Here is a 23187-nt window from a genome sequence, read left to right on the forward strand (position 1 = left end):
ACATCTATTTTCAAGCTGACAGAATTATTAGCTCAGGACAGGCAAAGCAAAACAATTCTGAGAAGAGAACTTGTTAAAATGGGAATTGAGAGAAAAAGGTAAAGAAAATTAATGAGAGGAAGAGAAAGCTCAATCAGGGACTGCTTTCACCAGCAACAAGGAACACATTTACCAACTCTTTGTGAAGTCAACCCATATACACCAACTCTACTGCAAATAATTGGTGTCAAAAAAACTTGCCCGTCAGTCCACAAGTAGGTAGCAGTGCTCCTTTAATCCAAGACCCCATACTTCACCCACTCTCGACCCTCCACCCACTTTCTCAGTGTTGCACTCAGAACCTCCTGATGTCTTATGCAATTTTCACTTTCAGCAACTCACAAGAAATTTAAACAGGATCAGAAACATTTTTGTTTCAAACTGCAAGATTTCACTGAACTCCCAAATTTACTCACAAAATCCATGATTCATCCTTAAAGGTCACAGTACAACAAGGAAGAATGTGTGGAAAGACATTCATCCATGAAATGAAGGTATTTCAATACAAAGTATTTGTGTGTCCAATCAGTTCAAATAAATTGTGTCAAGATGCTTGATGCCATTAAAATAATTTTTACTCCAAACCCAGTGATAATTTCTAATCGAGGAACACTGTCATTTTAATTTTTGTCCAAACCCTTACTCATCCTCACCCTTAACTAAGAAATATTTGGAATGTTATTCCACAAAAACAGGTGTTCCTAATTTCAACATTTTCTACTTTTCATTTTTCAAGAATACTTGAGTGTAAAAATGCCACTGAATTCCAACCTGGCCGAGTCCCCCCTGAAAACAGCAAATTAACTGTGCTGACATTTGTTTTTCACCTTAAAACAAAAAATGTCACAAAGAAAAGGGAAAAGGGGTTCCAAAGATTTTTCCATATATATTGTCATATAGTTTCTTGTTTTCAGCGCGACAGCAGTAGAAAACACAAATTCACAAATTAACCACTCCTTTTATCTCCGAGTAGTGTCTTTCTGTGGTGAGTACAGACTTCTAAGCCTGTGTCACTGGAATACAACGAGCTATAAATTCAACTTCAACATCTCAAAAACAAAGTTAACTGGTCTCAAGTGAAGTATTTTCTTTTTATTCTCCCTACAATGGCAAAATCCATCATCAAAACTGAAAAGCAACAGCAGTATTTTAAAATGATTTACTTACAGTCAAGGAGAAAACGAAGAAAAATAAGTTAGTGGCACTTGTTATTTTCCGAAGTATCCCTTTTGGTGCTGATGGCAGTTGTAGCAGAACGTTGATCTGTCCAACACTAAATATAATCAAGGGAGCTTGCAGCAGACGTACATAGCAGGCTGAAACAGGTTTTTCCACGTGGCAAGGGCATTGTAATTGCTATAAACAAACTCATTCTGAAAGGCTAAAAAGTTGTACAGCCCATTAAAGTACAAAATAGATTTGAGCTCTGTCTCGAAATCAAATGAAGGGAGGAAGAGAGGGAGGGCTGCAGAGCAGGAGAGATGAAGGAAGAGAGAGAGGGGAGCAGGGAGGAAGACAGTGGGTGTTGAGCATTTACGACTCACTTGTAATTATACCCAGGACCTATATAAAAAAATCTAACAAATATAAAAAAATAATAATAATGATAAAAAAAAAATAGAACAAAAAATGGGAATTTAATATTATGTGTATCGAAAAAGGATTCTTTTTCTCACAAAGCAAATCAGGTTCTTGTCCACAACATTGGATCAAAGATTCTTTAAGTGGATAAATACTGAAAATGGTTAAATCCGAGTCACTGGAACAAAGCCATTAATAAATAAAGTCCCTTTCATATTAAATTTAGCATTTTGTTACACATTCTCAACAAATATCAAACAGTGATATTTGTTTCTATTTACATGAGTACATAGAAAAGGCAGTTTTCAAATTATCTCATTTATTATCGGGATGTCCATGTACCAACTTGTACCTGAGTGAAACACTAATTCTTATCAAATCATGAATCAATTGAATGACCATATTTTTTTTAAAAGTGAGATTGAATTTATGGGACACATTCAGGTCTAGTAATTGACACACTTGTAGACTCAATATATCACTTAAACAGAGCCTGTCTGACAATATGAAGTTTAAAAAGCAATCCACCATGTCCCAGAAAAGATGGGTGACAAAATCAATAATATCAATCATGCTAGAGATTTTTGAAACTTTGGGACTCCAGTGAACCTCAGCAGTATGCTATTTTCAGGCATAGGCCCATGCATGAATAGGCATAGGCATAGTAGTAGAAATACCCGATTGGTGCACATGGGCAGACATTACAGATTTTAAGCAAAGATTTAATCCCAGAAGCAACTAAAATCAATCAATAAAATATCCTTTCTGAATACCATCTCATGGACACTGAAGTAAATGCGCCTTTCTGACCGGGAGCTGGACTGGACACTTTGGACCGTCTGGGTTAAAAAGCACATTCCAAACCTTTAGAAGAAATGCCGTGTTTAATTCCAGTCTTCATTATATACAGAACAGAGAAAACCAAAGAGAATGCAATGTTGTGTTAATCCACTTATAGTCTAAACAGAGGAGTTTATCTTGAGGAAATAGATAAAAGTGCAGAAATTAATAAGACCATGACATGCACAGTACACTTCATAACCAATGCGGACGCAGCTTTGCCGCTGCGAAGAATTAAACTTAACTCATCCTGCAGTTTTAACAAATGGAGCTGGAAGACATTACCCTCCTACACCCAGAACGAAAGCGGCGCTCAGAAGCGCAGCAAACATAACATCTGTCCATTTCGAGAAGGCAAAACCACGCAAAAAATAAATAAATCCTCGTAAAACCGCCTGCCCGGACCGCGCACGGTGCACAGGGTAAAAATAAAAAGAGTTCATTTGATCAGTTTGGCTCAGACAGATCCAACTGACCAATGAACTAGCGCAAATTTCTCTGCAGGTGCAACCAGGAGGAATTTGTGAGGCTATGCGTTCAGACCCCAGCTGATGAAGTGCTGGTAATTTAAGTAGAGTCATTTAATTTAATTTAATTTATTATAAGTAATTGGGGCCACAGTCAATGGTTTTTGTCACAGAAAAAAAGTTACCATAGATGCGTCTATCTGCTTTATGGTTGATGAGATCTGGAGTCACGGTTCAACTTGGTGAATATTAACTAAACCGCACAAAATGCAGCTAAATAGCATATGTTAATATGTTTGTAATTTGACAGGTAAAAACAGTACATTAATAAATAAAGTTAGTCAGGAAGAAAAGAAAAATCTTTATGGGGGCATATACTTTTCCCACACATTCCTTAGCACACAGCAGCACACTTTCATACTTTCTCAGTTATTCTTCAGTTAAAGAAAAAAAAAGAATAAAAGTTTGCATCTTAACCATTTCTTCTCTTTTCCTTTGCCGTCCCTGACAACCATGAGTCACCATGAGATGAAAAGAAACTATTTGGCCTTGTAAACAAGCAAGAAGTACAAGGAAAATTCAAGTCTTGTTAAACAAATTCCCCAGATCTAAATGTGCCTACGCACTCATGAGTCTCGTATTATTTTACTTTGGCACCGAGACTATTCTTAAAAACCTTGACACAACACAGCATGTGCGCACTAACGAATACACAACATGCACAGCCACAGTGCTTAAAGTCTAACAGAATAGGATGACACATGAGACAGAGTGGAGGTCTTCCCATGCCCCCCTGCCCTTTCTGTTGGACTTGGACATCTCCCACAGGCTTAACTGTAAATAGACAATACCCCCAAAATCTGCAAACACACACACACACAACATAAGTAAACATAAGCGCACACACAAAACTATACTTAGATGCCTACTCCAGCCTGCCACAATGTCCTCATACTGTTTCCTCCCACAGTGAAATGGGGCACATCAGTTTGACTCTTCCAATAAAGAAATGAAAAAACACACTTCTTCTTTATGGCTTTCAAAGCATAACAGAATAGACACTCATGTGCCTAACATATGAGTCTCTATTCTGATAATAGATATTATTAGATATGATAATATATTAGATATTATACAGCTCTACATCACCATCAAAAATCTGAAAAAGACTGTGACCATTGAGATAGCTTGGAAAGATGCGTAAACCCATTCATATAGAAAAAGGGAATCTTTGACATATGATGGAATCCCTGTAGCCAAACAGCATGCTAAGATACTTACTTCATTATTTATGCAGAAATGAGCAACGGAAATAAGGCAGAAGCATGTTGCCTTCAGGAGATCAAGTGCTCAATTGAAATGTTTTATTCTTACATTTTTTTATCTGGCTCTTTATAACTAATTGCCCCTTTATCATCCTTATTATTCTTAGCAGTTGTCCCATAGCACCTTCGTATGAAAACCTTTCAGAATTATTAGCTTGCAATTAAAATAATACAGATAACAGAATTTAAAGATGTTTAATAAATTAAGTAATTGCAATCAGAGAAAATTCAAGACATAATCTTTGAGCTAGCTACAATTTAATCGAAATGTTTCCATTATTAATTAGCTTCAGGAGTCAAAAATGTGCAGCTTTTGTGATCAAAATTTGCAGCATGATGGTTCTACACTTCCTGCTCACACCACTTCCACACACACTCAGTTTAATACAGCACTATTGTGACTGCAGCAAATCACTGACCTAACTATTATCATGTAGATTATTATTGCCTATAAAAATTTGTCAATGCCACCTAAAGGTTTAGCTTTTCATATCCTAGATAATACCCATTTTCATCTTCAGGGTATTTCAAAGACAGATCCAAAATAGACAAAAAAGGTGATGACCAACCAGCTTCCCCATTTCAAATACTACACAAAATGATACAACAGATGATAGTAGAGAAAGTCTAGATAATTTCTCTATAGATTTTAGAATGGTAATAAGACCTTAGAAAGCATTTACACTCTAAAATAAATCCTTGTAGGGTTTTGTGTAATATCAAACACAATATGAAAGAGTTTAATAGTACTAGAGGCTTCCTATTGCATAAACATATTTCCCTTCCAACTTGCTTTTACTATTAAATTGCTATTTGATGATACAGGCAACTATATGATAAGTAGTAGCATTCCTATTCTGTTATATGCTAACCTTTAAAGTTTTCTTAAGCACAACTATCCCAGGAAGAAAAATGTACTCTGCAGAAATTATTAATTAGTCTAAACAAAACAAACATGAGTCAATCACACCCCTTCTCAAAATAAACCAGCGATTAATAGAAATGTTCTATTAGTCACTGAAATTATTATAGAAATTATTTATAGAAATGATTTTGATCTATTTTAGCTTTGATTAATAATTTATTAAAATTCAAACATTTTAGTTGATAATCATTTTTAAGAAAAATTACAGGCACAAACACTATGTAAAGATTGGCATGATTAAATTTGTTTGTGTCACAAAACAGTAAGCTCTCACTGTCAAAAACATGACAGCCCTTTCCACTTTGGAACCCTTCAAAAACTCCCACTCTTCAGACACCCAAAAGAAAAACAACAAATTCTTAGAAAAGGTAAAAACAGCATGCCAGCAGGAGAGAACTAAGTACCTGCTGTGTCTCGTACACGGCAGGAATTTTAAGCCTAAAGCTATGAAAGTAAATCCAACCAACATACAAAAGATAACATTCATTTAATAAACATTCATAGGAAAGTGCAAAACAAAACAAAAAGGTTTGTCACTTACATTACTGCTGGACATAATTCCTCTAAAATATAATGTTCAGAGCTCCTTTGGTCCTACCAAAGGTTTTGTTGAGAGCAAGGTTTGACCTGGATACTCCAAATACAAACAGCTCACTGTAAGCCCATTAATGTGCGTTGATCCTACAATTCTTTCAGTAGAATTCACATATTAGCAGAGTTAACACAGCATTGCTAAAGGCAGAAAGGAAATGTCTAATATGTAAAAAAAAAAAAAGTCTACTTGTTTACAGTTATCACAGTAGGTGTGGACATAAACAATATAGCGGACATAAACGAGAGCGGCCTGGGAATTTTCATAAAATAAACTTTTTTATAGTCTTATATTCCACTTCTCCATTTTCATGAAAATTCAGATCAAATGAAAATATTTAAAAATAGGCTTAGACAGAGATAGCAGTTATTTTATAAGTATGCCACCATAGACCTCTGATGCTTTTGTTCAAGCGGCTGAGTGAAATAAAACAAGAAAGACAAAGCACACAAGTAATTACTGCATGATTTTTCATCCATCTGGCAAGGGAATCTGTGAGGAGCATAATGCATGTGGTGTCGCTTCTGATTGTTGCAGTGAGAATTGTTCATGTGAAATTAACTCCAACACTGCCACGATATGAGAATGACAGAGGAAGCATTAAGGGTGTAGTGGTAATTAACGGTTCTGAATTGCTCTTTAGAAAACACAATTCCATTAACTATTTTATAAAACAATCCTAAGGTAATTAGATTTCCCTAGAGTTTACCTGAATAAAATGATTAGTTACCAGTAGTTGTCAGTCATAAACCTGGTACATAACACTTGCAATATTTACTGACAGAAATTATGCTTATTATGTGAGACTTAAGGTTACACTAGTTTTTGTGTGCCTTATTGTAACAATGGTTTGTGACCTCGCACATCCTGGGTATTTTGGTCACATTTAACTAAAATAATAGAAAATGTAACCCTCAAGGTTTACGAAGTTACCAAAATATAAGGCATTACAAATTATTTCTATTTAAGAGTTGTTCTTGGATTAGCAGATCCCGAATGGAAAACTTTCACCTTTCGCTGTCGATCATTGTTCCTTGTGTGTTGAGCCCATAACGTGCTGCTGTGAACCAAGTAACCCTATGAGGGAAAGGATTCAACGTCAAAAAGGGAATTCGATTAATCTGCAGTATGTAGTAATGCACTACATTTTTCAGATTGATCGCATCCGTTAACCTCTTAACATTGACAGTCCTTTGTTACGGAGCAACAGAATTGGCCACAGGGTAAGTAGATACAATAGAACTAACAGAAGCCCTTAAACAGAACCTGGGGGCACATCAAAACTAAATGAATAAGGAGGAGATATTTAATCAGAAATTACTAGAAAAAACATAGCATACATAGGTATGACCAGAACAACTCCAAGCCACATCCTAAACAATCTGAATAAGCACAAAATAACACATAATAAAAGTAAGCTTCTCCCTGTTTCTAGAGAAACTGAAAAATATTTTCTACAAGGAGCATCGGCAAAGAAATGTCTTGCAATATGACTTTCAAACTATTTAAAGTTTCTAAATCCATAAGTATTCTCTCAATATATTGCCATAATATATATCAATATATATATCGTTTTTTCCCTCTGTTATTGATTAAGAGTGAGGAGGAGAGCAACTTGTCTCCCTTTTAGTAATGATCTCTTTGACCAGTATTCATAAGATAATGAGATCCTCATTTATTTTCTCGATAATTTAAGCCAATTTTATATTTTTTTATTTTTTTTTTATACAAGGTCAAGAATAAGGTCAGATCTACACAAAAAGTGTGTGTAAATGGGAAACTAACACAGTCGAATTCATGCCCTCTGCTCCACTGCATACCTGCAGAAAATTACACGTATCTGTGGCAACCACAGCAGACGGAGAGGGTAGCAACAGCGTGTCACTCCCGCATCTCACTACCAATCTCTGGGTATCTGCAAATACGTCCAAACTCTCTTACCGACCCCGCCATGGATATGCAAAACAGGAGCGTCTATATGTGAGAGACGATCGGCAAATCGTGCGCGTTTCATACCTTTCCGTTGTGGGAAGCGGAAGAGAAGCAGGTGGATCATGATGAATGCATTTGGAGGATCAGGGGATGAATCGTAGCGGAAATCGAGACGGAGCGCTGAATTGGAGCTCCTCTGTGAAGTCACGACGCGCGTTGCCGAACTGTGTGTCCACTTTACAGCTCCTTTTAATGCACAGATGTTCTCTACATCTGCATGTGGGAGACGAGCACAGCACCATTAGAGCCTATTTGAAAAACTTACTGGATGGACCATGTGTGCGACGTCTTTACCAAGTTTAACGGAGAAGAAGAAAAAAACGGAACATTCCTAAAATCTTATTCGAAAAAGCTCACAACCTGAAATAACTGGTTGACTAGTAGTTTGAAGACACGAAAGATATGCGCATCTGTAAATGAGTACATAAATACTCAAGTTTGAGCAGATATGGACTGTCAACATATTTTCCTTTATTTATGGCTGATTTTTAAACAGTGCTGCATTTAGCTGATTTGGCCAGGTTTTAGGAAATACATTTTCGCTATGTGAAAATCTCTGTAAAATGTTTTGCTTTTCGGTTAATTAATTGTAGTTCTGAAACTGACCTGGACAAAATTACTGTTTGTTTTTTTTAACCTGTCCACAGCCATAAGAGGGTCCCTCTTAAAAATGGCTGCCATATGTCGTCACAACCATCACCGCGACGCCAACTGTCGTGAAACGCCATTCTAAGAAGTTATTTGAACATCATTTGAAACTAAGTACTCAAAAGCGGTCGAACAATAGCAGTTTGGATGTGCTATTCTCCTTTATCGTGCTGTTTATTTAATGCCGACAGTTTGCTAGTTTGGTTTAACAACACTGCTGCTTCTTAACGGAGATAAATTCAACAGCGTCAACGCCCTGCGAAAACATTTGGTTCCTTACCTTGGCGGTTTTCACTCCGACTTGGCCTTTATGGAGTGAATTTGGGTCGTTTGCGGTAACTGGCCGTCAACGGCTCGTAGTTTTACACCATTCTAAGGAGTTGTTTTCTGTTCTTTTCGAAACTGAACCCCAACTACGAACTACCAAAAATAAATAGAAGTTCGTTCTTATTTGCTTAATATGACGTTTGTGTGCTTTCATAAACCCTGCCGCCTCCAACTTGATTTAGCGAACAAAACTATTTGGCCGTGTTATGTGAACAAACATGGAATCCATTGAGGAGCACAGCTTGAAAATATTTCTCAAAAGCTGCCCAGTGTTTTAACCACACTGCCGGTGCTACCCGACAATCCAAAGACACAAATTACTTCACAGGTGGCCCATATTTTTAAAGATGGCTGCCAACAGTGGAACGCCTAACCATAAACATAGTATGTACCCAACAGTTATCACATGTTAGAGAAGACAGGTTTAAATATTATATAAAAACATTTTATTTATCGCTGATTGATTTGGATTTGGAGGAAGAAACTGAATTATATGACACCTCACCAGCTGTAAGTGTCCCTGCATAATATGGAAAGTGAAGAATGCAAAATTACATTGAACTGAAAATAAAAGATTAGTAAAGAATTAAATGTGCCTCAATTAAATGATTTCACTTTTAAAAGCATATACAGTTATTTCATAAATAATGTTATATTCCTGTGCTGAAGCACATCATGAATTATTGAAATTAACGGTCAGCCTCCCAACTACAAAGGAGTTCAAACAAAACTCAACAGCAAGAGACATAACTTTCACATTTGTCATGTCTCAAAGGTCAATATCTTTGCTGAAAAGTGCAGAAATAACTCCAATAATAAAAATAACTGGTTTATATTTGGAGTTTATAAAATAAACTTCAAATATTCATATATTTTATTAAAAACAAAATGTGTGGAAAAATTTTTATTTTAAAATTACATTATTAAATCACACTAAACATCTTCTTTAGGTCAGTTAGAAAAAAAATACAAATTTATATTTGTTAAATTATGGTATTTTAAAGCAAATTAAACAAAGTTTCTAATAGGCAACATTTGAGTTAAATTGAAGAACAAGTGATTGTATTTTAAGGGAACAGCTCAAACATACTTTGTCTTTGTGCAACGTCTATCAGAATCCACCAACATTTTAAGGAGGGACATGTGATGCTCAGTACAACGTACTTATACTGGGTTTAATTTTCATCTGCTCCCACATGTAAATATAAAAATCAGAAAAATGTCCAGGCGTCCTAACATTTAGGAAAGAAACAAGTTCTATGTACCAGAAATCAATATCGGAAATCTGTGTAAACTACAAAATACAAGCCAAAAAATGTTAAGACGCTGACTGGGTTTAACCCATTAAATAGTTTTTCTGTTTTTTTTTTCCATTTTCAATGATCAAGGAAGCCTGTTGTTTGTAGCTTAAATAAGTTTTGTATTCTTTTATTAACCCTGAGCTCACACTATTTGCATCTGAAATTACTACTGCTATACATCTACGTTGATCCGCTTATCCACCTATTTTAGGGTACATTTTCAGCTGTCATATTATATTAGGCAACACGCAGGGAGTTGAAAATTGATTTAGTTTTCCATTACGCGGCACATATTTCTTCAACACAGATTAGCCGCAAACATACTTACTGGCCTACATCTTTAAGAAAACACCGCTGCTTTTGTGAGCTACAGCTAAATTTTGTTTTTTGGCAGTCACTGTTCACTGAAGTTTAGTAAAGGAATGCTGATTGTACTAAAGGGTCAGAAAGTGATGGCAAACACAAAATGCATGTTTCTGCTGTCCATGTGGATGCTGTGATTCATCATGAACTGCATGAGTTTATGATACAATGCTGGTGGTGATGCAGGCTGCAGGAGATGAATGGCTATGAGATTTAGCAGTATAGAAGATTAATACTGTACTGAGTTTTAATTTGAATGTAAATTAATTATCAATTTGTAGTCAGCTATTGCACAGATAATTACAAGCAGCAGTGCCCTCAGCAGTTACCTCAATCTCTTCTCTGTTAATCAAAATCAAAGAGGCTGCATCTCTACATATGCAAAACACCAGTAAGACACTGACTGGTCTTACTGTGGTAGCTTGTACCAGTTTAGCATTCTGTGAAAAACCAAATACGGATATCAAAGTATTTGTATTCTTTTTTTAATTACTGGTCATGTATTTTTTTTTTTTTTTTTTGCAGAACCATTTAGTAGAATATAATGATGTATGAAATGAACACCAATCTTTTTGATAAGGTGGAAGAGAACTAAGAAAAAAAATTTAGGGTGGCAAACAGAATCTGCAGGATGACCTAGTGGAACAAGTATACATCAAAATTGCCATCACACACAGAAAAGCTATACAGCTTTCTAAAATTTTAATTGAATATTATATTAAATGTAACATTTTACTAGAATGTTAAACCGTGCATTAGTTGCCTTCCATTCCTGATTGTGCACTACTCTATATTCGTCTACTGCAGGGATGATCCAGTCCAGGCTTGTCTTACAATTTTTAGATGCATCTTCTCCTCCAACTACCTGGATGAAAGGAATGGCTTGCTACCATGCCTCTGCACAGCTGAATGCTTTGCTGATGAGGTAATTCAGTCCCTTAAATCAGGTGTTGGAAAAGAGATGCAACTGAAAGTTGCAGGTCAGCAGAACTTGAGGGCTGGATTTGGGCACCCCGGGTATGTTAGAAAAAGTCTGAACAAAAAAATAAAAAGAACATTTTTAACTTGCTACTCTCAGAGGTTGTATTACAAATGTTAACGAGATATGCTGTGATGGTTGGAAAGCCTTAGTATCTTTATACAGCACCAGGTTAGCAGTATTTGTCACTTTAAGTAATGTGGCACTTAAATTGGAAAATGTGAGCATTTTGCACAGAAATGCTTGACTTTCTTAATTAAAGTCAAGAAAGCAAAGTACTTTGCCCAAATCTCATATTTATATTTTTCTGTGAGCTTCCATAATCCATTTCATGGTATTTGTTCTTTGACCTTGCTGCTAAACTAAATCAAAGTTGGTCAAAACATCTCAGCCTAAATAATAAAAGTGAGGCCCATTTTCATCATACTGCAATGAAGTCAGACTGCAGAGTCCTGGACACATTGTGTCTCCCTCTGCCATTAGAAAGTCTGAGAACAGAAAGAAAAGAACATGTAGATTCTTAGTCACCTTTGATTTATTCTTCTTGTCCCTTAAAATATTACATTATCCATTCGTTGCTTTTTTTTTAAATGACAGAACCCTTTGTGTCCTTGAAGTACAGCAGCACCCAAAATCCATTTCACCCTTTAAATACCTCCTCCATTGTCTGAGAACTCCCTCTGTAACGAGCACAATAGGTTTATCTGTTAAATTCACAATGGCCCAAATTCCTTTCGCAATTATGTGCCAAAATATAATTACTGTGGACTAAGCACACTGCAAATAAGCCATGAAGCAAAGTAACCTGCATCATTACCATAATAAAGAAAATCAGCCATCGGTAACAGTGACAGTTAATCGAGTTAGACCATTTCCTGGAACCTTTCCTCAAATGAGTTACTGGGAAAAATATTCTAATATGCCATGAATGAACCTTTGACATTAATTTCAGAGTTTCTCACTTTGCTCCAAACTGTTTCTAGTCGGGAGTTGGTGATGACAGCTTCTGTCAGCAGTAGAGGACCTAGCCAGAGTTTATTCCCCTGTAAGTAGGAACAGTCATGCAGACGTTGTGGTGGGTTGATCCTCAAGTGAAGCGTGTAAACTGTTAGCCCACCAGAAGCAGATCCAGCATCTGTGAGTCACTCAGCTGATGGATGAATGTGAGAGTCTACTAAGATGTAGTCAAGGACAAAAATCTACACCCGAAAGGTTCATTAACACATATATATGGGACGCCATTTAACACATTTAATTCAAACATCTTTTAAAACGTGGACGTGTTTTTGAAGTGGTGAGTGAATTTGACAGATAAACCTCGTTTGAATCAAGTTTTTCGAAGTAATAAATAAAGGATCTACACATTTTAAACTGTAATTTACTTGTTTTGCATCATTGGAGGGGGGGTGGGGAGGGGGTTAGAAAACTCAGCTGAAGTGATCGCATAAAAAACAAAAGCTCGTTATGTGGCTTTGGTTGATCTATGCTTCAGCGGTGGTTGGGAAAACTCTCACATACAGAGTTTTGCCGTGGAGAGATTTTACCGATGATTCAGCTGGCAGTTCTGAAAAAAAAAGAACAAATATTCAAATATTACATTCATACTTGGAAACGTTCTTGTTTTTGTAGGACAATAATGGCGATATGGGTCAAAAATAAAATAAAATCTTAGATCTTTTTTCCATTCAAAATCCAATTTTCAATAAATATTTGAGTCATTCCTTCTGACCTGAATTCAAAGTTTGAGTAAATGAGAAAAAAAATATTGAAAAATTAAAAATCCAGGTTTGGAACAAAAAAAAAGGTGAACTTTTTACAAACAGAAAATTGGATTCATTGATTAAAACTGATTTATCACTCAGCCCTATTTTCAAGACAACGTAAGGAGACATGATGCATCTCTTAAATAACGCTTTACAGTTTCCAAAGCTTAAATTGAAAAATAGCTTTAGATTATGCATTAATGAGCAGTGTTGCACAGTATGTTTGGAAAATATGATCAGCATTGGTTGAAACAAAGCCTTAAATTTGTTGATTATTATGTTCCAAGTGTCATGAAAACACACTTTGCTTAGCAATGTAACACTCAGCTTGATAGGTAGAGCTTCTCTGACAGTCACTTTTAGTGACTGAAGTGAAGTAAATGTTGATCATAAAAAGGTGCTTGTCTTCAATCTTTCCTTAGTAAAACATGTGCAATTCCTGCTATGAAGTTTTAAATAAATGTATTCAACTAACTTTAATAATTCAGCAGAAGATGTTGGAACATTAGTCCACTAGACATAATTCAGACGACGTGGTCCTGCATGGCCACAGGACATGCGAGTTTAAGCTCAGACAAAAAAGTTATTGCAGCCGATAATAATGCAGCATAACCAGAATATGAGCAAAACTTTAAGTTTAAAAGTACAGGCTGTTGAAATGGCTGTGCCCACTGCACTGTGAGGATTCTGCTGCTCAACTGTTGAGATATTTTAGAACTACGAAAAACAAGATGCAATCAGTATTCTGTGCAAGAGCTTTACAAGTTGTGTTGCTCTTCCACTGAGGAATATTTACAATCTAGAAAATGCACCAAGAAACTGCTGCTATAGCAAACTCCATGTAAAACAGCTGTAGTCACCATCGAATGTTGTTGACTTTGTTTCCCTAAAATAGTTGAGTTTTGTTTTATGATTATTGTTCATTTTGCTTTGAGGAGGATCTTACCGGTGGTAAGATCCTGGTCCAGGTAGAGTTTGAGGCGTCTGCTGCGGAGGCCGAAAACCTTGGCAGCCTCAGAGAGCAGACCGGAGTGGTCGAGCTCATTCTGACCAACTGGGTTCACCAGCAAGAGGGTGCCAACATCTCCAGCCTGGCACTCTAAAGCGGAGAGAAAGAGAGATGAGTAACATATGCCACAGTCACAAATTTGAAACCAAATGTCATTTTGACACATAATGAATGGTTAAGAAAGATCAAGAGAAACAGTGAAAGGGACTAAATCTGGAGAAAAGAATGAAAACTTGCATATTTACATTCAAAGATTGTATTTTATTAGCTGAAAAATAACTGGACACATTTCTTTGACATATACACCTTTTGTAAACCCTGTCCGTTGTTACAGTTTATTAATAAACTGAAATGGATAACTGGAGGATTTGGGGGTGATAAATAAAACATAGATGCCACTGATGTATTTACAGATTTTTAGCTTTCTAATGTTACTTTGCCAACAGCTCTGACAGAACTGTCCAGGGATAGAAATATAGATTTGTTTCAGCTGCTTCTGCAACTGAAATCAAAGAGCATTAATCTTCCAAAGATCCTGAGATCCAGAGCAAGTCAGAAAACCAAAAAATGTCAAAGTATCATCTTAAAGTCAGGAGTTGTTTAAAATATGAATGTGGCATCTTTAATAAAACATTTCAACCTTGCCAAACCTTTCAAAGAAGAAGAGCTTACATTAAAGTGTTGAGTAGCTGGGAAAATGAATCAGAAACTATCAGCTCTTTTTCAGCTATAAGTTATGTAATATAATAAATAAATAAAAGCTTTAATGGCTTCTGATTATAATAACACATTTAGAAAATAATCGCACAGATTTGTTGATTATAATTACGAAAAGCGTGCCTTATTCATCAACAAAAGCAAACCCAACGTGTTTCTCACCAGCCGGCTGTGCGTTGCACAGTAACAGGTTGACATAGGGACACAGCAGGGTGTCGGCGGTGGGCACAGCGCCGGGAGAGGAGGGGCCTGAAGTCACTAACAAAGTTTTGCCACTGTGGGCCTGGAGGTCTGCTCTGCTGGTCAATTCTGCAAAAAACAGAAAAGGAAATATCAGCAAACACCAATACACAGAAATTTCCCAGTGGGACTGATTGTATCTGAATTAGAAAAGACGAATCGATCTTAGTTCAGAGTTTTAAGTTTGATTCCCTTTTGGAGCTTTTCTGTGTGATTCTAAAATGTTGTTGCAGCAGCAGCTGTACGACCTGTGAGATTTTCCTTTAAATAAAAAAAAGAGAAGTTGTTGTATTTTTTTTTTTATTATTATCCAACCCTCTTTACTATTAACAAACTTGTGGAGATTAGAAAAAGATCTTTTGTGCCAAAACATCTTGTACGTAGCGCACATCAGCGCGAGTATGTGGGGGTGGGCACACCAAAGCCTAAATCTTATGGGTCAGTTTGCTTTTGTGTGAATTAAAAATTAATGAGTGGAGTTTGAGCCTCCTGTTGTTCTAAGATCCCACCAGAACTTTTTTCGGTGTGCATGGTTCTGGCCGGGTCACTGGCTTATTAGCTGTTTTTGTGGTTTCGCAAACTTAAAAGCTGGCGGGTCACCCGTTGGCTGACACCAGCAGATGTAAAAAAAAAAAAGTCAGACAGATCGGACAGTACGCACAAAACTATCGCTGCACCTGATCTGCAAGAGCACACCTCTTCAACGCGCATCGTATGACCGTCGCACAAAACCAGCATAAACCTGAATCACTAAAGCAGCGCACCCTTTAATGAACAGAGGGGAGAGTTAAAACAAGATGGTAATGGAAGAAAGTCTGATCATAACCCTAATAGTTTGAATTTATAATGTTTTTATTCTTTGTTGTAGTTGTATTTCTTGTTTTTACTACTTTTTTTTTTTTTTTTACCAATGTTTGCAACTTGTGTGTGTGTGTGTACTTTTTATTCTCTGGCCAGTGTTTATTTCACGTTACATTTTATTGTACAGCACTGTGACCAGTCCTGTTATTTTTCAAAGTGCTTTATAAATAAAGAGAGATGGTATGGGAAATACAGGTAGGATATATATGTGTTTGAGTATCTGAAACATTTCTCACCGCTTTGATCGCTGAAGAATCTGAGCTGGGTGTTATTGATTCCAAAGATGCTGCTGCATACTTTCTTCAGTTTGTCCAAGTCTAGTCTGTTATCCCCCTGGGGATTCTCCAGCAACACTACGCCCTCTGAAGAACAAAAAGCACAGCCACGCTGGATTATCAAACACAGGGACTACACTGAAATTGTGCCATAAATGCAAGGCCGCTGAAAATCAGAGGAATGTTAAATATTCAAAAGCGAAGTGAAGGTTGTTTGGAATCATCAGCTGTTTTGTTTGTTTTATGCTACCTTGTTCTTTGTTGTTGACTTTCACTTTGAGGTTAACGTATGCACAAGCTGGCCCGTTTGGTGGCATTTGTGAGCGCGAAGATCCTTTCACTATTGTGAACTCCAAGTCTGAGCCCTTCAGCTGCAAAATCCAAATAAAACAGTTTAATTAAAGCAGAAAACGTTTTCAACTATAATTCATCACCAATATAAAAATTGGTGATTTTAAAATGTTGAAATATGTGCAACATAATAAAAAGTTTTATTTGTTCAAGATTAAATAAATGATTTGATTCCTGAATCAAAGGAATCAAATCAGTCATTTAAAAAAAAGGATAGTCACTTAAAAATAGCAATTAAACAGGAAATTGTTGCCCATCTTAAGGATTTTCAGCACAGGTCCTGTTTAAAGTGTGAATCCAGACCTGAGTCTTCTCCTCGATGATGACGCTGGCAGTTTTTGGGACAGGGAAGGGCAGGAGCGGAGCCTTGGTGGTCGCCAGAATGAAGTCAGTGTGAGCCTCAATCACAGAACCCAAGTACTCCCCCTCTGGCTGGCAGCGGTAGTACACTGATATCTCGTCTGACGGCACCAAATGTGCCTAATGCAGAACAGTGAGGAAAATTACAATGTGTTTAAGTAAGAGCACAACATAAAGCATAGATTTTGTTTTTATATTGTTACCACTGAGCTTAGAAACATGAGGGAAAGCAACTATAAGAACATAACTGGTTGTAAAAGCACCGTCTGAACAGCACTTCAACTAACTGTACTAAAAACAAATAATTTTTCACGCAGAAAACATTTGCCTGAAAGGAAAGGACGAAATGATCGGCCAACAAGATAAAGAAATGAAGGTTTGGGAATACAAAGGAGAAAACAATGCAGGAACAAATTAAGACAGAAAGGAACACCAGGGCATTTTTGCTGGATGAAAGCCCATCTGCTTTGGCATCACTTGCTGCCGGCTCCCGCTAACCTTGACATATTCAAACACATTGATCCCATTCTAATCTACAGTATGCAGCTGTGCACATCTGCACGCCAGCGTACACACTGACTGACTGAAGCAAATGCACACGCTTGGAAACACACCTTGGCTGTAGTGTGCAGCTCAAGGGCAGGAGAAGCAAGATACAAAGCAGCAGTCAATCAATGGAGGAAAAGTTTTATAGGTTTTCCCTGGACAAGGTCCTCCATCTGATTAAGTTCGCACTCGGCGTGCGTCAGATAAGGAAACGTTGACCCCTGTTTCACAGCCCAAAAGCACCAAAAAACTACAACACGTACCAGAACTGCAAAAAAACTTAATTCCCATCCACAGGGTGGAAAATTCCTGACAGGTCTCTGTTTGAAATAACTGGAGGAATTTAGGCTGGCCGAGCACCAGCGCACAACGCAACTATAGGGGGACGGAAAAAACTGCTCGTTTCTTGTGACAACGCAGCGCTGTTGGCTAATCCGTCTTTACTCCCCACACCACTTCAAAAGCCCCAATGTGAGAATCTGAAAGGGGCCAGACCGTAATTAAGCTTCTACGGTATTAAGCCTGCCTTATGATGGAGAAACCTCTAACTGTGACGCTGTAGTGGAAAGATTTCCAAACCGCCCAGACAATAGAGTGGGACATAAAGAGGAAGGGAGGGGTGATTAAAGGTGCAGAAAAACCTAGATAAAATGTTTCAGCGATATTTTTATTGTATAGCTGCAGGAGTAACCTCTCAATAAAATGAAGGAATAAGGATTAGAATGGTAAGTTCTTTGGAAAAACAGGATGTCATGTTCTGAATAAATATATTTTTTAAAAATCTTATGAAAAAAAAACAAACAACAAAACCTCCAGAGCTGTATGATTTACTCAGCCTCCAAAGAAACACAGTGACCCTTCCAACTGTGAAGCTAGCAAACAAACACTGGATCGCAGAATTCAGTACTAGTTTGTTAGGTGTCAGCCCGGTTCGAGGACCTGGTTGTGCTCCTGAAATAAACGCCCCACCTTTTTGCGTAGCTTCTGAATGCGGTTGATGACCTCTCTGGCAACACCCTCGTCCACCATGGACTGGTCTGGGGTCACGTCCAACAGCACAAGCACCTAAAAGGCAGGAAGAGAAACACATGATCACAACCAATCACTAACTTTAAAGCAAACCCAACTAATGACAGAAAGATGCTGGATATAAAAAAAAAACTTCATGATTTTTTTCCCCCACTTTCATCCTTTCTCTAAGAAACTTTAGTTAAACTGATAATTAGAAAAAAAACTACATTCTAAAAACAAAATTTATTGCTAAGTCAATCAGTTTAAATTTGTACAAGTTTCATTTTACAATGGAAAGTGAAATCTAAAAACAATATATATAGATATTACTATGATGGTTCCTAGTACATACCTGAAAATGAACTGTTGTGTTCCTGACAGACATATCAATATGAAAAGAGTGCAGCATTTGTACAGCAGCTGTGATCAAATGCAAGTGTTTTTGGAGCAAATCTGGTTGCATCAGTCTGCAAAGCTCTGAATCAACACCTTCTGCTGCCATTTCTGCTGTGAAGTCATTTCATTTTCCAACATACTGGCTTTAACTGTTTGGGAAGATAAATGCTGCTTGTGCATCAAAATAAACTGAAAGGTTTTTATCATTTTCACAAGGAGAGTACAGTTTATTTCCCTCTGATCTAGTTTACAAACAATGACTGAAACGTCAAGTAAAAGAAATCAAAGACACAATTAAATATTCAGTTAATTATAAGTACATATTTAAGCACAAATTATCTTGTTCCACTCAAAAGCAAATGACTCAATCTGCTCAAACAATATTAAAAACAACCAGGCTTTTACCTCATCTCTGCATAACTTCTGGGTCTCCATCTTCCCATTTTCCATAAAGTAAAAAAATATTTTAAAGTTTGTTTGAGACTTCTTTGAAACCTAACTACTTCAACAGAGGGGAAATAATTTTCTTTAAGACGCTGAGTAGTGATTTTCTAACTGTGGGTACATTGACTTATTGATATGAGAAAAGCCTTCTTTTGCTGCATCATCCCAAATTATCTTTTTACAAATCATTTTCTGTTGTATTTGGTTGACAGAAATATAGATCCAATTTAAACTGTGGTAAATGGCTTTAAAGTGTCAGATCTTTGGCCATGGATCAAGATAAATGTTGCATTGTCATAAACCAGGAATACTGAACATTAGCTCCTAGAGTATGATGATTGAAAAGCTTTCAGAATGTTTTAATAACACATGTTCATGCAAATGATGTATCAATTAAACATTTTTTAATCTATTGCAATCTGTAATTTCTCCTAAAGATTCAAGAAAGGATGAGAAAGATATTTAATACTGACACAAAACCTACTGTGCTGACCTTTAAATTTGACTTAAAGAGTTGTACATTTTTGCTATTTCTGTAACAAGCAGAAATTGGTGCAGAGGCGGATTTTAAATTTTAGTTTCTGAATTAAATATATTCATGCACAAACTGCAGGAACTCACTGTTCTTGATGGAAAAGTGGCAAGTGGCAACGTATTATTCACCTTGTGATTTGAGTAATTTTAGTAACAGCTCCCAGGCTGCTTTTTACACAGCGATTGAAAGGTTTTCATGTCAGAAGGTTAGAAAGGAGACACAACAAGAGGAAGCTATAATATATACGTTATTCAAGCAATCTCAATATGGAAGCTAAATTAAAGCAAAGAGAGCAAATGTTGGAGCTTATGTGGTTCAATGAGTCATGTCGACTCCTTATCATAGGAAGGAGAAATATAGACAGACAGATGAGAGCAGGATAGTTTGTGTGAATGAGTGAATAAAGAGGAGAATTAAAAAGTCAGTTCAACACACTGGTGATAAGGTGCATCTGTATGCTGTGTATACGGCTGGAGGAGCACTGATTAGAAAGGCCCTGTGGAAAAAGGCGCACTGCATATCTCCATTTAGCCATGAAATGATTTCATACATCGCATGCGGCAAAGAGATTTGAAACCGTTTACAGAAACGGCAGATAGGTGCGAGAGCAGAGAACCAGCATTGCCTTTTAGATGAGTTACATTATGAGTCGCAATACAAGACAACACTTCAGGAGTGCAAGAGTATAAAAATGACACTCTGATCAACTCTGAAAATGAACACTGTGTTTTAATCAGAAGCCTACCTGAGAATCAGAGTGAGCTTCATACTGTGCAGCAGAGCCAGAAGTCTGATCAAAAGTGTACATCAGCCGCAGGTCTTCCTCATGGAGCTCATGGCCGTCCACCACAATGGACCCTTCAAATTCAACCAGACAAAATCAACGCTGAACAAAAGAGATTCATTCAGTCTTTCTTTTTTGTTTTGTTTTCTTTTTTTGGCCACATTGGTAAAATGATTAAATTAACTCTAGTATCACACAAAACCAACTCGAGTAAATACAGCATGAAGTTTTCATTGTTTTTAAAAAGAGAAAACCATAAAACCTAAAGTGATCCTACATGAAAATATAATTGCCTCTTACAGCCTTAAGTTTGGTTTATGCTCAACTAATCTGTGAGATTTGCACAGTGCCACGCAGCCTAATTACGTAATTTTTCGTAATTAGGCCATTTGGAGAGCCTCTGGGCCTCTCCGAATGGCCCAGAGGCTCGTTGGCAGTCATCACAAATGCAGATGTTGGTAAAATTCCTGCCCTACAGACATTTGTTCTCCAATGCCTTTCCAATAAAACCTATTATCTTAAAATTTTAGATCTGCTCATTAATTTCAGTAAGTACATCAATCGTTTTTCTTTGGATCAGATAATGAATTCACAATGTTTTTATTTTGAAACTGAAAAGCAGTAGGATTCTTTTCACTTATGAGTCTGGGCTTTAAAACAATGCAGAAAACTGTCTACCTGAAACACATCTCCATTTTGCCGCTGGCAGCAATTGGCCATGTCTGTGTTCTCCCTTTAAAGCGTGACCATGATTCTCTGTCCTTTTTACTTGTTAACCCCTGGAGGCTGGATGAAACAGTCTCTCAGTTTCTCTCTAATCGGAGATTTCCACACTTTGGTTTCCTGTGTTGCTCGCTGCTTCTTTGCCTTTTCAATCTTCTGCACTGACCCCTTTTCTTCTATCTTATCAGACATAATGGGATCAAAAGTACAGGTAAGGCAATAATAGCTACCAAGCGACAGTTATTCCTGTGAAACTGCTGCCCTCCTAAAATCTAGACTGGAACAAGTTTTTAGAGCCATGAAACGTGAAATTAATGTTCTTTAAAAAGTTGAACGCAAGTTACCTTCAACAGTTTTATTACTCAGTTTTTCTACATGAACTTTAAAGCTAAAAAAAAAAAATCTTTCTTGTGCTTTGACTCGGTGGGACTACAAATATTTCCATCTTTAGGTTTTCTCCTGCCAACATTTTCTTCCCTGCCGTATGAGGTCCATCTCTTCCTTTTTTTCCCTCCAGTTGGCCTGACTTCAAGCATGCGAGTGATTGGAAATCTGAAGTTCCCACAGCCCAGCTGACCTCTGCAGTGTCGCTCCCCAGAGACTCTGGGGGCTCTCCTCGTCTTTCTATAATTGTAGAGACAAGATACCTTGACCTGCTTTGATCCCAACTCGGATTCTGATTGCATTCTAGGGATAAACTGCCTGTGTGTGTCCGCGTGTGTGCAGGTTACAGATGTTTACTGCAAGAATTTATTGTTTACACCAACTGCTTTGTTGCTATTAAAATACTCATTATTTGATAAGCAACTGATTAAGAAGAAAATCTTGCATCTACCAGATGGCAGATTTGGTCCAAAAATATCAAGAAGAAAAATCCTTCTTACCGCCAGTCGAATGTAAAAGTGGGGAATGTTAGCCCTGGAAATCACAAAATGGCCAGAAGGTCCCTCTCTATCAAAATGCTTCAACTCATTATCTGCATTAATAAAAATGGTAAACAGGCTTTACCACTGAGGTACCTGACATGTAATACGTCTAACAGACCTCATTTGTTTTTGGTTTTCTTTCCCCATTGATTTTGTTATTGGATGACAACACGATGTAGATTAAAGGTTTCACTGAAATGTTTATATAAAAAATTGTGTATCGCAGAACATAGTAGTAGGCTGGAAAAAGATGATGCACTCTGCTGGGTCCCTGGACATTTTCCTTCGTTTCATTATTTTAGCTGTTATTTTATTTTAGCTATGTTATTTTAGATGTGTATTTTGGGGACATAGTTTTTTATTTCTTTATTTTTGTTCCAATGTGAACAAACAATCTTTTCACATGACAGATCTGGAAAAAACTGGGGAAGCTTGAGCTTAACACAATCAAATCTTCATCACTCTGCTTGGGAAAGAGAAATGTAAAAGGATTTCAAAACTGAGATGCATTCAAACTGTTTCAATATTTATGCCGTTAAAAGTCAGTGGCGTTTCTGCCCAGTTGTACCTGTTTTCTGGAAGTTCTCTAGCTGTTCGCTGGTGAGCTCCTTGATGGAAGCAGTCACAGCTTTGAAGGCCCCCTTTAATCTCTTGCCCAGAACCATGTGGTCGGGCTCGGCTCGCAGACGGATCCCGTACTTGTCCTTGTCTGTTGAAAGAGTCAACTGTCGCACGTTGAGTTCCTGTGGAAATAAGAGAAAGGCTATGTCTTCCCAAAATGTACAGTCGTTGTGTCCTGGATACCCGGAAACTAAATAGGAAAATAGGTGGGAGAAAAATGTTTTTACATCAAATAAAAAAAGCTAA

General features: G+C 37.1%; 1 protein-coding gene across 2 annotated transcripts in view; it reads right to left on the reverse strand.

Annotated features, from left to right (window-relative positions):
- Positions 1-11896: 11896 nt before the first annotated feature.
- Positions 11897-23187, reverse strand: part of iars1 (isoleucyl-tRNA synthetase 1) — a 48180-nt gene continuing 36889 nt past the window's right edge. For both annotated transcript variants that reach the window (XM_055027553.1, XM_055027552.1), the window contains exons 26-34: positions 22889-23063; positions 20633-20745; positions 18471-18566; positions 16899-17075; positions 16495-16615; positions 16206-16331; positions 15031-15177; positions 14089-14241; positions 11897-12943 (exon numbers count right to left, since the gene is read on the reverse strand). In XM_055027553.1, the coding sequence (XP_054883528.1) occupies positions 12861-12943; positions 14089-14241; positions 15031-15177; positions 16206-16331; positions 16495-16615; positions 16899-17075; positions 18471-18566; positions 20633-20745; positions 22889-23063 (1191 nt within the window). In that variant the 3' untranslated portion in view covers positions 11897-12860. The remainder of the gene's footprint in view (positions 12944-14088; positions 14242-15030; positions 15178-16205; positions 16332-16494; positions 16616-16898; positions 17076-18470; positions 18567-20632; positions 20746-22888; positions 23064-23187) is intronic.

Source organism: Poeciliopsis prolifica, unplaced genomic scaffold, assembly GCF_027474105.1.
Source record: "Poeciliopsis prolifica strain line A6 unplaced genomic scaffold, Auburn_PproV2 SCAFFOLD003, whole genome shotgun sequence".
NCBI lineage: Eukaryota > Metazoa > Chordata > Actinopteri > Cyprinodontiformes > Poeciliidae > Poeciliopsis > Poeciliopsis prolifica.